Source organism: Polistes canadensis, unplaced genomic scaffold, assembly GCF_001313835.1.
Source record: "Polistes canadensis isolate GaletaPanama2010 unplaced genomic scaffold, ASM131383v1 scaffold_54, whole genome shotgun sequence".
NCBI lineage: Eukaryota > Metazoa > Arthropoda > Insecta > Hymenoptera > Vespidae > Polistes > Polistes canadensis.
Window position 1 is genome coordinate 685,906 of NW_014569601.1, and position 13,545 is coordinate 699,450.

The 13,545-nt window shown below is 32.8% G+C and overlaps 2 protein-coding genes across 2 annotated transcripts in view; one reads left to right on the forward strand and one right to left on the reverse strand.

Annotated features, from left to right (window-relative positions):
- Positions 1-973: 973 nt before the first annotated feature.
- On the reverse strand, positions 974-4,581 carry LOC106785637 (IQ domain-containing protein G). Its single transcript, XM_014746269.1, has 7 exons — positions 4,414-4,581; positions 4,210-4,311; positions 3,863-4,103; positions 3,574-3,780; positions 2,814-2,945; positions 1,438-1,751; positions 974-994 (listed from the first exon to the last, which is right to left on the reverse strand). The coding sequence occupies exons 1-6, from the start codon at positions 4,536-4,538 to the stop codon at positions 1,551-1,553; spliced, it is 1,008 nt and encodes a 335-aa protein (XP_014601755.1). The 5' UTR covers positions 4,539-4,581; the 3' UTR covers positions 974-994; positions 1,438-1,550.
- A 2,324-nt stretch (positions 4,582-6,905) lies between these two features.
- LOC106785651 (acetylcholine receptor subunit alpha-like) overlaps positions 6,906-13,545 on the forward strand; it is a gene marked incomplete in the record, with an annotated part of 90,855 nt that continues 84,215 nt past the window's right edge. Inside the window, 1 exon segment of the mRNA XM_014746288.1 lies at positions 6,906-8,348.

Here is a 13,545-nt window from a genome sequence, read left to right on the forward strand (position 1 = left end):
CGTATTGTATCTATTAACATTAAAACATTTTTAAAATTAAAAAATAAATGATTAATTATATTTCCGAAAAAATTTATCAGTAAAAGAATTAGAACCATAGAGATTTTTTTGGATCGATTTATTGGCAAGGAAAGATAGGTTGTTGTAACTTCATAAATAGCTCGATACGTGTCCATTATTCTAACGTTTCGGGGACGTGTAAAATAACTGACCTTTGAACTCTGTATAAAGTAAAGGTAGCACAGGGAAGGATTATGCATACAAAGTTTACTATCGAATGCGTGCACCGCCACATCGGGTTAACCATTCCTTATATCGTAATCTAAGGAGGTGCCTGGCCGCGCACGGTCACGGGAGTGAGCTTGCATGCTTTCAAACGGAGTAGGTTAGAAGGTTCGTGAATTTCTCATGAAGGAAAATGCATCGTCCGTCGTTGACGGTGATCAAGGTGTGTATATGTGTGTATCTTTTTCTTTGCAACGAGAAAGTAACGAGTGCTTTCATCCTTTTTGAATGTCATCGTTCGAGATTTATGTCGTCCGTCAGTAGTCCTTATTTCGAATTATCGTTTATCTTATTCTATTATCTCCGAAATGATAAAGAAATAGAAACAAATTAATCGTATTCTAAATTATACATATATATATATAAAAATCATCGAGAAAAATAATAAAGGTTGGACGTTTGAATTTAAAGTAAAACATTCGATACGTCAAGCGGGGATTAACCTTATAACTTTTACATCGGAATTAAGGGTCGTTATGCACCGTGCTAACGTACCTTCAAACTACGCTACGATATATAGCTTTATACGTAGACGTAGGTATACATTTATAGACTTACACGTATATACATATAAACGAAGTTTCGTGCCGCAGTCGCCGCACGGACTATTACGGGTTCTATGCGGTCGAGACCGTTGCAGGATTCAGGAAGTGTTGCACGGGAAATGAGATTCTTGCGTGAACAATACTCGAGACTCGAAGACCATTCCCTATTTGCATCGTGCGAAAAATAAAAAAATATGAGAATCTTAGGAACCGTTTTTCTAAAAATACGAGTCGATATATTTTTTATTAATCCAATTTTTAGTGGGACTATGTATTTAACGTACTATATTTTGGATATGGTGTTAACATATAATTAAAGGAAAAAATAATTTTATTTATAAATAGTTATAAGAAAATATTGATTTCCAATCTTGAGATATATTATGGATACATATTATACCTGTCTATTAGAAATAGTTACTTTAATAGTGAATTATTATTATTGTTACAATCAATTATTTTAGAAACCTAGCACAAATGCAATCGTTTTATTGAAATTCCAGTAGACTTATATTGTTAGCTCGGAAAATAAAATAACGTATTTGTCATTCGAAAGGTTTGTCTTCTATAAATTTAGTTTGGTCAACGTACGATGAAACTTTCTTACCTTTCCAAATGTAAACAAAAGGGCAAGTACGTTTGCGTTAAGTAAATTTTGTCCTCTCTAATCGTCAGTTCTGTGCAGGTGCACTCACAGAAGTGAAACCAACCGAAAGGAAATTATTTCTTCGTTTTAGGTTGACGTTTCTTTTTTTTCTCTTCAGGTCGATACGGACCCAACTTCCGGCATACCATAACACCGCGCCACCAAGCTTGGATCCTGATGGCGCATCCTCGCACGTGCTGTTCGTGTTCCTTTTGTTTTTTCACTGCTTCCTTTTCCGCGAGGTAAGTGTCTATAAATTTTTGTTTTTTGTTATACTGTAATGGAAAATTAAGAGAACGAATTTCAGCGTATTTTCGTATCACTGCATAATAAATAATTAGAATATCGAACTGATAATTATTTTTTTCTTCTTCTTTTTTTTATTTTTGTTTTTTTCCTAATGCAATCTGTCACAATTATTAATAAATGTGTAAGCGACCGTACGAATACATGCGTTACTTATAACAGAATAAATTCTAAATTATTCACAATTTCATATATTTACGAATTTCTTCATTAATTATTTTAGTTATGTTGTCACTTTAATAGTAACGTTCTATAATATATGAATCGTTTATATTACAAACGCATATAGAACGTATTACATACGTTCTCTTGAATGCGATTATGTTGCAAGTGCCTAAGGTTGCTTGTTCTTCCGTACATAAGTTATTTGAATTTAGAACAAAGCCTGTGTAGTCATTTTCACAGTTAAGTCTTTTTGGATTCTAAGTTGACAGTGAAGTATGTAAAATTTAACGTAACCCTATAATTAGTTATACGTTTTCATATATATATGTGTATTTCTTATATACGTGTATGTATATGTATATAGATAGATGATACACGTGTTTTATGTTTCTTACATTTGAAATTCACACGCGTAAGAACGACGATAAAAAGTCGTAAGAGTTAATCGTAAAGGTTCGTGAAAGCGAGTTCCGAGCGTGTTTCTTACATCTAAACGTAAAATTATGGATATCGCTCGATTCGAAATAGTCACGAACGAGTTTTCAAGCCGAGCTTATCGATTTTTGCGGATATGCCGAGTAACAGAACATCTAGTTTGATTTTTTACGATGATCGATGATTCTCTAAGTTTACCTAGCAAATATATCGATCCTCTTTTACAAAATAAAATTCGTCTCGATTTATAATACAATATTTATAGAAATTTTGTGCTCGAAAGGAGATGCAAATATTCCTATAGGTATCAACAGTACTTTCAGTCGTATGTTTATCGCGCTAAACTATTTTGATATTTTTCTTTGTGTTTGAAGTCTTTGTCGGGAATAAGGGAACCTCTTTCTGTTCTATGTTTAGAACGAAAACATTACCTCTTGTGAAAGTTCAGCTATGTCTTTTTGTCGAGTTTCTATCTCTATGTTCACTTCACGGATTTCTTCTTCATACATTTTCTTCTCTCGATCGTACCGTTTCTGCCATTCTTCGATCTTTTCTTTGATACTCTATAATTTGGTAAAAGTATACTTTATTTATCAGTTGGTATGTACTATATATACCGGATGTTCTATTTAACTTTATCACGGAAAATATTTCTCTCTTTTTTTTTTTTTTTTTCATTTAATAGACTAAAGTGTTCAGAATTAAATTAAACTATTTCAAGATACACATATTACGATGGAATTTATTTTTTCGCAAAGTCATCGATATCTTATTCAATTAAATTGTACGATTTTTTGTGTTACTTATTTCTCATACTAATTTAAATAACATATGTATTTCGATAGAATATCTGATGATTCATGTTTCTGTATAATTTAAATTAGAACAAAATATGTTAGAGAAACAAAGATTAATAATTTAAGATGGACTACATATTTATAATCATATTTTTTCATAAATGCACGTGTATTATTATTATTATTATTTTCATAAATTCACGTGTATTTAATGCGATAGCGTAGCTTAAAACAATGTAATTTACTTCGAAGCATTTTTTTTCATGAAACTAAAAATAACGGAAATATTTCAGGCGATAAAGTTAGGTTTACCTTGTATATATTACTTGCCATAATATGTATTTGATATAAAATGTAATACGTCCAAAAATGTTTATAAAATGTTCTAACTCACCGCGATATCATGCATAAGAAACGTAATCAATTCGGTGGATATAAGTTGTTCAATTTTTTCACGCTCGTGAAGATCATCGAGCAATTTTTTCAATCTTTTCCATTCTTCCTCACACTTGATCAAATTTTGTTGGCACTTAGCTTTATTCCACTTACACGAATACTTGTATTCAACGTCAGAAACTATTTTCTGTTTCTCATTTTCATTCTAACAAGCATTGAAAAGAAGAGTGGAGTTTCAAGGGGAGGATATCGTAGGAAAGAACTTTTTCTTTGTTCCGACATAATACCTTTAAGTCGAGCAGTATATTCCTTAGACGGGTTCTCTCCACTTCATTGCTCATTTTTTCGTTGGCGAGAGTTCGTCGAAGCTCCATCGCAGTTTTTTTCATTGCCGTACATTCTTCGAATAAAGTCTCTTCTTCTTTTCTTCGGGTCACGATTCTTTCAATTTCTTTAGTCAACACATCGAAACTACAACGCTCACGTATTTCTTCCTTCAATTTTTCCATAATACTTCTTACATATAAGCTAAGAGTTTAAAAACAAAAACAAAAATCGAACGAAAATTAAATTTTATGATATAAATTATTAGCAACAGTATATTACAATTCAAAATCTAGCTTATCGTTTAAACCTATCATTTTGTAGTTTAGTATATGTAGCTTGTTCCTGCATATCTTTTATCATTTTTTTCATGTCCTCGTTAAGTATTTGCTTATCTGTTGTTTCCAAGTTTCTATAAAGAAAATTACGAAGAAAAAAATATTGTTGTAAGAGAGAGAAATATTATTATATTATATTATACTTTTTTATTTTATTTAATATTTATCATACATACTGGAGTTCGTAAAGAACATAAGGAACTGTCGTGTTCTCCGAGCGCTTAAAAACCTTTTTGAGAGTTTCTCGATAAATGACGAGCGCATTCGTGCAGTCTTCGAATATCGTTGAAAGAGCAGCCATTTCCGAAGGGGAAGGTTTGGATAAATTATATACTTGCTTCTCAGCCATCGAGTACCTTACAATTAATTAATCTCTCTCTCTCTCTTTTTTTCTCTTTTTTCTTTTTATTAATTTAAAGGAATGCAACAAGTAGATCGGATCATTAGCGGAATATTTTTTTATCTTATTTTAGGAAACTTATAAAATGTATAAATGAAATATTTGTAAGTATAAACGTAACTTGTATATATAATACATTCAAACAAAAATTTTATTCGGTTGGCCTAGTAGTAAAACAGTTGAGTATGACTGACACCACGCACACATACGTCCTATCGGTTTAAATTCAACAGACGAACCAATTTATCATACGTTCGTGTAGTTCGTGAGAAAGCCGTCTCGTTTCGATTTTTGCTACTATACCGTTTATCTATTATTTTTATCCAACATATCTACGTAGAGTTCGCCGCAGTATTTCAAAAGTTTCTGTACGTTTCGCGAGTCACAAGTAACGAGACCTTTCATTTTAATGCGCGACGTTTAATCCATGATTCCTGCAATTTTACGAAGAAATATATATATCTTTGTATGTGTATGTGTGTAGATATGTATAGGTGTGAGATTAATTTATGTACGTACAATATTGAATTACGTCGATCGTATGACTAATCGAAACGATTCGAATACGAATGGTTCTACTTACATTGACGAATATCAAGATATCCGAAATAAGATAAACATTTGTATGACGTATATTGATCGATTTCGATATAACTAATGTTTTATAATAGAGCACCATAAACTTCACCTGGTGGAGTGGTTGCTGAGAAACGTTTTTAATGGTGAAAACGGTTTGATCTATCGTTTGTCGTTGCTCTAGCAACCATAACAGTCAGAACGCAACTTCCACGTATGTATTTACAGTATTTATCATCATGAAGCATGCTTGGCACTGTGTGGAAAGCTTTTTTAAATAATTAAACGTTAATACTTTCATTTTCGCTTTACGTTAAAACTTGTCTATTGTATAAAAGAGTATTACGGAAAATAACAATTTAAAAAATGATGATTAAATAAGACGAGACTATTATTAAGAGTATATATATATATATATATATAGGAATAACATTTCTTTAAATAATATGAAAAAGTCGTTCGATTTTTTACCTACCATTTTATAAATTGTTAAAAGTTACTTCAGTAAGAATCATTCTGTGTGATAAATCGATCGTTTTTAATTGAATAAAATTTATACCCTTAGAGCAGAGTTGTGTTTCCAAAACTTTTCTTACTACGGAACATTTTATTAATCCTGAAATTTGAATTGAATAGCCTTGGCTATTTTATAGAGTTAGTTAATAATAAGAAAATTAAGCAAGTTAATCTAAGAGTTAAAAAAACAAACATTCAAAGGATTTACGAAAATGAAAAATGTTATTCTCGAAAACGAATCTATTTCATGTTCTATAACAGTCTCGTTACCTGAAAAACTTTAATTATTAATCCTTCTTAAAGAGTTTTTTAAATGTCAGGGGTATATTAAGAAAGAAAGTTCGAAGAAATCAGTCGAAGTCGACAGCTGTTGAGCTGACGGCTGTCATATATATATATATGTATATATATATACTTATTCTTTCACATTAGATCTTGGGGAGAAAATTTCATTGGAAAAAAAGTCTTGTGGACAGAAGGACTTTCGCTTCCGCTTAGGTTCGTTGTCGATGGAAAAGAAGAGGCCACGGAGCACGTACAGCTTTGATTGGAAAAGTTCCACACTCAGGAGACTTTAATTGAATCTGCATTGTCTAGGAGGTCCCTCTTGAACTGTCACAAAATTAGCCTCGTTTTTTCCCTCAAGGACGTTGAATTCTTCGAAAAATAAACAGAAAAAGAACTTTCGACTCCTCTCTTTGCTATGATTTTACCGATCAACCAATAAGATCGAACTTTCTTAGACGGATTTTTACTTAATTTTAGAGAAGAATAAAGCTAGAAGATCGAAAACAGTCCTTGTTCTTTAATTAACATTATAATGACGTCTAACGAGGAAAACAGTATCGTATAAATCACATGAATGTTATAATTCATTATTAAAATTATTTAAATAAATTTCATTGTTCGTTTGTTCGTTCCTTTTGCTGTTCATATTTACCATTCTAAATCTATTGCGAATTTCGTAGGTTCAAATTCGACTATCGTTTTAAACTTCGTAAGGTAAGATACCAATAGGGAAACAACGTAAATCAAACAGAACCCCTTGAATCCAATCTTTAATTTTCCCAAGTTTGGCAATTTACTAATAGTAATACTTTGATATTTACGAAACAAACAATGAAATAAAATAAATGAATCCGTTTACGATTTAAACAAAATGAAATAAATATATTTTGTGGCTTGTAAGTATTAAACAATTGTCGAAATTTTGTTCGAAATTGAAAAAAAGAGGCGGGAGAGTGGGCGAGTCGGCGATGGTGGCGCGCTCTGCCGAATGGCGCGGCAATTTCGAAATGGGCCAGAGAGGGGCGCGGCGGAGGGTTGCGCGAGGGAGGGGAAAACGAGGGTGTTCGGCGTGTTTTGGCCGGGACGCTTGCGTATTCGCGAGGGCGGTGTCGGTGGTGGAAGGAAGGCAGCAGTAGCAGCAGCAGCAGCAGCAGCAACACCACCAGAGAAGCAGCAGCAGGACGTTTTTGAGGCTTCGTGCCTCACTTCCTTGCTCGCTCGCTCGCTCACTCGCACGCTATTATTTCTCGTCTCGTTCGTCGTTCTCGACGACGACGTGATTCGTTTCCTCCATTTTTATCGTCGTCGTCGTCGTCGTCGTCGTTGTTGTCATCGTCTCTTCGTTTACGTCGAATCTACTTTTTCATCGTCGTCATTTAAAAAACCGAATTTGTTACACACGTAAACATATATTTATATGTAATACGTAATATGGATATGTATATATTATATATATATATTGTTTGAAAAAAAGGATAGAGATCAAAAGAAAGATAAAAGGAAATAACAAACAGGGGTAGTAGTGCCGGAGAGTTCTCGTTGTCGATGTCGTCGCGTATCGTCGCGTTTCGTGCACGTTCGTCGCTCGCGCCACACTCGAGAACGCGTCGTCGTCGTCGTCGTCGCGAGAAGGCCGCCTCTTCGTACGGTCTTCGGTGCGACACTCGACAGTCGTCTCGACGCCACGAACGAGCGCGCTTCTTATTATTCCTTCTTGCCGCTTCCTCCTACAATTCTTCTAGCTTCTGTTACTCCACTGCCATCACCGCTGTCGCAACAACCCTAACAACAGCAATCGTCGACAACAACAGGAAAATAGACTGAAGTTCTAGTAGTAATATTCAACGGAAATAACAATACATTGCCCAAAATCAACCGTGTCGACTACTACTACTACTATCGTTCTCACATTTCGATTTATTTCATTATTTATTATTCTCTTATTATTCATTTTCATCGCGTGACACACACGCGCGCGTGTCGATGCACTCCTACTACTATCATAATTACCACCACTACCACCACCACCACCACTACCACCACCTTCACCATCAGCTGCCACCGTTGGAAGCTCGTTGCCGCGGCAGGAGGCAGCACAGCTCCACGCAATACACCCTTCTACATGGTGGAATTTAAGGTTATAATCTCGACGTGTATTATTTTTACGCGTTGATACGTCCACCTCGTCGTTTGGCTTCTTCTTCTTCTTCTTCTTACTGTTATCGCCTACTACTACGTCGACAACGTCGTCATCGTCATCATCGTCGTCGTCGTCGTCTTCGTCGTCGTCTTCGTCGTCGTCATCGTGGACATCACATAGCGTATCTGCGAGTGAGTAACTTATTCTTTTTTATTATATTATTTCCATTATTTCCTTTTTACTGTTTTACATTCAACCACCTTATTTTGTTTCTCTCTTCGTGGTAATGTTTTTTTCTTTTCTTTCTTATTGGATCGAAACATCCCTCTTAGTTTTAAGGTAAAAATGTGTAAAAACGTTGTTCTCGCTGTTTCCCTCGAATCTTTCTTGGATTTATTATCGTCCCGCGCCCAACAGACAGACAGAAAGAGAGACAGGGAGAGAGAATGGAAGAGAGGGAGACAGTCATGGTTAACCTAGTTGCGAGTTTTTGGAACGCCCTCGTGTTTACGCCGCGCGACAACGTATAACTCGTTTAAATGTGTGCGGTGAAAGTTTCGCCCGCGGTACGCCGATTACGAATACGTCCAAGTAGATCTTACGATTATTATTTATTCATACATGTGTGAGAAACAAGAAACAAGCTGAGAAAATGTCGACTTTTATCAATTAATTTTATATCTCATTTGTGTTTATTTATTTATTTATTTTTTTTTCTCTTTTTTTAAGATTAAATATTGCAACTTTTTTTTTGGAAATCTCGTTCTCCTCTTATTTTCCTTTATTAATTATTTTTTTTTTCGTAGTTTTCTTGTTCCGCTCCAATAAGATTTCTATTTAGATTACGATGATCAGTTTATATCTACCTTTCGAACGAAACTCAGCATCGATTTTCGAAGGAAGAATGACAAGATATGTATGCACTACGATGGAAGAAATGTTGACATCCACAAGAAATGAAAGATCCCGTATGAGAAAGGGGAGGAGTTGGAAAAAGTTTTCGGTAAAGTTTTCTTCGAGAATTTGCTGACGAAAGAACGAAACCATTCAATTTGATAATTCGACGAAACTATTTTGCGAATTTTTTTTTTAAGATAAGTATACACGTATTGTATTGAAACGTTTGAAAAAGAAAATCGGGAAACGTTATTTACTAAAATCTTTTCGATTATAATTGTTAATCTTATATGAGATATCGAGCATAAGGAACATAATGCAGACGAAATCTTTTGTTTATTCGACTTTAGACACAGTAGACCGAATTGTTTTTCTTTTTTTATTTTACAGTTACAAAAAAACAGTTTTTTTTTTAAATTCTGCTTCGGTTTTTCGGATAAAATAGATCCTGGTATTTTTTGTTTTAAATTCTTTTGAAGTATTTGATATAATGACGTAACGATGAAAGAGCCTCGTTAACGTAGACCCTTAATGCATTACTCCCTTTAATTAGTCGATTGACCAACCAATAAATGGAGCCTATGGATGATCGCTTCAGCACTTACCTACAGCAAGTCGTAATCCTTTGATTGACTGGTCAATGATCGCAAGCAATCAGGTTTAATGTTGTCTCTTGGAATTATCGTGTTAATTGATACAAGGCACGTGTACTATTCCGTTTGTTAGATACGAAAGAAAATTGAATAGTTACATAGTTTATACATATATATCTCTTGTTTACTCTGATTAAAATTGTAGATAAAAGCACAACTTGTTAAGACTTCGCGTAGTGTAAAAAACATGCTCATATACACACATGTGCATGTACACATATATACATGTATATACATTTTAAATTCGTATTGCGCTAAGAAGCTGCTTGAGCATTCGAAAAGCATCCGTAACAGTTTCGAGCGTGAAACGTCTCTTTCAAGAGAGCATGGTCCAAGAATCTGCAGTTAGCGTGGAATGGAAGCGTCATGAGGGTGTGATTCTCAAGATTTTCAAGTGGAAAATCGTAACAGGCAATTGTCTAAACGTGTCCTTATCTTAGAATCCATTCAAATCAACTTTTATCTACATGATTAGACTTTTAATCGTATTGCAAATGAAGGTACTTTATTTTTTATTGTTTATTCAAGAAATTATGAAAGAAGTGTTGCGCGTGTGTTTGTGTACGAATTAATTTAGAAAAAAAAACAAATATTAGGCTTAGAGAATCTCGTTATTACACGTAATATTATTTGCTTGTTTTTATTTTTATTTTTAGCGAAACATTCAATTTATTTGTAACTTAACGTTTATTTGAATGAATTTCTTATGAAAACAATTGAATTTTTAACTTGATTACCAAAAGAAAAAAAACGAAAATTAAAATATTCGATTTAGTGAATTGATATTACTCGTACTATCTGTTTTTTCCTAGCCTTAGGGAGAAACAAGGGTAGGTATATATACGGTTTTTATATTCGTTCTTGAGTTTTGTCCTTCCGGCGGAAAACTGTGGAAACTTAATATTAAATCCTGAATTTAAAAGCACAGTACCGCTTGACCATAATGGAGGTCTTCCAAGTGGCTCTAGGCAAACGGTATTTCTGCTTTCGTTTCACCCTAGAAAATGGGGTTCCCTTTACGATACGATTCTATGTAGTTTAAGTCAGCTGAACTAAGACGGAATGAAATTTTTCAAAGAAGATTATGATGTTTGATAAAGTAGTTTACCGTTCTTAAATATAATATATTGTAATATTTATACCTACTGTGATATTATCACAATTACATCAGTAAATTTATTTCACTAACTTTTCTACCTTCAATTGTTTATTCGTTTTAATATCTATTAAAATTATATATAATTATCATTTGATTACAATTATAATATATAATATTTATTTTTGTTTAATCCTGGCATTGACTTTTTCTACTTTTGGATATATTATATTATATATACGCGCGTGAAATGAATTTACCTGGACATATACTTTAAAAACAATTTTTATAATAACTACCGGTTTTTTTTACTGATTTCCTTGAATACATAATTCAAGAGTTTTACGAAAAAATATTGTCATAATACCGGAGTTGATGATCCCATAGTGGAAAAGGATTAAATTCAAATGTTTTTTTAATACTTAGAAATACATACATATTGCTTTTAAATCTGTTTTGAAAAGGATCTACCCTCCTATCTCGATCTAGGCGTTACGTGTATGAAATTTGTAAACGAAAAGCAAACATTTCTTTCAATCTCCGTTAACGTCGCGCGAACCTACCAACAAAAATATTTTCCCAACAATGATCGATGTTTCTTCATAAGCGCGTTCTTCTTAAAGCGTATACAGACTATCGTACGATAAAACCCTCGTGGAAGAATGTCGTACAATTTTCGAGTACAAAGGGCTTCACGAGAAGATAGCCGTCATTTTACATTTTATATACCTAATAATTTAGCAACGGCTTTCGTCGTTCTACTTTTCTTTTTTTCCCTTCGTTAAATCCTATCTATTTTATTCTTTTTTTTTCTTCTTTCTTTTTTTTTTTTACCATGATAAAACCTTATTATCTTTCGTTACACATCTATTTCATCTAAAAGCAAAGATTTCGATCCCCGATCAAGAAAGAAGGAAGGAGGTTCAAAAAAGAAGCAAAGAGAGAGAGAGAGAGAGAGAGAGAGAGAGAGAGATAAATAGATAGATAGAAAATGATTCTCACGTATAAGGCTAAAAAGAGCATAAGGTAAAAAATCTGAAAAGAAAAAAAAAAACAACGTAAACGTGAAAAAAAATATTCACCCCTCTTACTGATAAGAAACTATAAACGAGTTTAAAAAAACCGACCCTCTTTTTTCCCATCGGCTCGTTTTGCACTTTCCTTCTTTTACTTTTCTTCTCTCTCTCTCTTCCTCTCCTAGTTTTATTCCAACGATAAGACCATACGTGTCTTTGCTTTTGACGCCTTTTCTCGATAAAAATCAATGATCTATCGTTGTACGGGATATAATGTTCCTTTATTTTTTTTTATTTTTTTTCTCTTCCTTCCTTCGATTCTCGCCGCACATCTCGCGCGCACCTAGGAATGTCGTTAAATCTCGTCAAATGGTTTCACGAAACGATCCAAACTCATGGATCGTAAGTTCGAACGTTACATTTTTTATCTTACCTTTTGCATTTTTTTTTTCTGTAAAATTGAAGGCTTTAAAAACGACGGCATTGACTTTATAATGTTATCGTTATTATTATTATTATTATTATTATTATTATTATTATTATTATTATTATTATTATTATTATTTGTTTTACAGTGTCTACGGTGATTCGACTTTTTTTCTTAGTAGTCTTTATTTTGTAATATAAGTTCAATCTCATTATAATGTTAATTGTTTTATTATACTTACTGAATAAACGAAGAAAATAGAAACGGAAAATGGAATGGTCTCTTTTAAAATGTAAAAAGTATTGTCTGATTAATTTTGACCAGTAAATTTTTTCTTTTTTTTTTTTTAACAAAGATTGAGAAAAAATATAGGGGATGATATTACCATACTAATGATCTTATTATATGTATACCGAAAGAATGTGAATAAAATAAAATAAATAAATCTATTATATTATTTATAATTTATAGATATAATCTAATTTATATTTTTACTTCTATTTCTTTATGTTATTTCAGAATAGAATGACCATATTACGGTTATAATAATAATCTCATTATATCGAATGAATAAAGAAGTATACAATAAAATGGAAAAACGTGTAATCATTTAAAATTATTTAAAATCTAAACAAAAAATACCAGAATTTTGATTTGTATTTCGGTTAACAAATTTTGTTTGTTTATCTGTTAAATATGATTTGAAAATGATAGAAAAAATAAATATGTATCACCCTTAACCAGCAGATATCAATGTCTACAAAAATGTCGCTTTTCAGGGAATGTTCACGCATGAGAAACGTCAGGAGATATCTACAAACGTATATAAATACATACATCCATCTATCCATCTATCCATATATATATATATATATATATATACTTGCTTACATACATACATACATACGTCGGACGTCACTATCGAGTTGTGGCGACAATAGCGATGCCGGAATTGCTTCGCTCGGTTGGTCGAATACCGCGACGGGATAAAAAAATCCGGACACGTAGGAAGCTAATAACAGCCCTTGTATGGCGGATATTAATCAAATAAAGACGACAATGCGATTGCGCTTTAGACTATATGTATATATATAGAAAGAGAGAAATGTTAGATTTCATAGTTGAATAATTAAACGTTCAAAGTTTTCAAATGAGATTTAAATCTATCATTTCTTTTTTGAACGTTCTAAGTAAAGTATATATATTTATTTGTAATTTTTTCTGTTTTTTTTGTATTCTATTTAATTAGTAATAATAATTATATAATATTGTTTAAGAATATCTGGCAATCTTGTATCA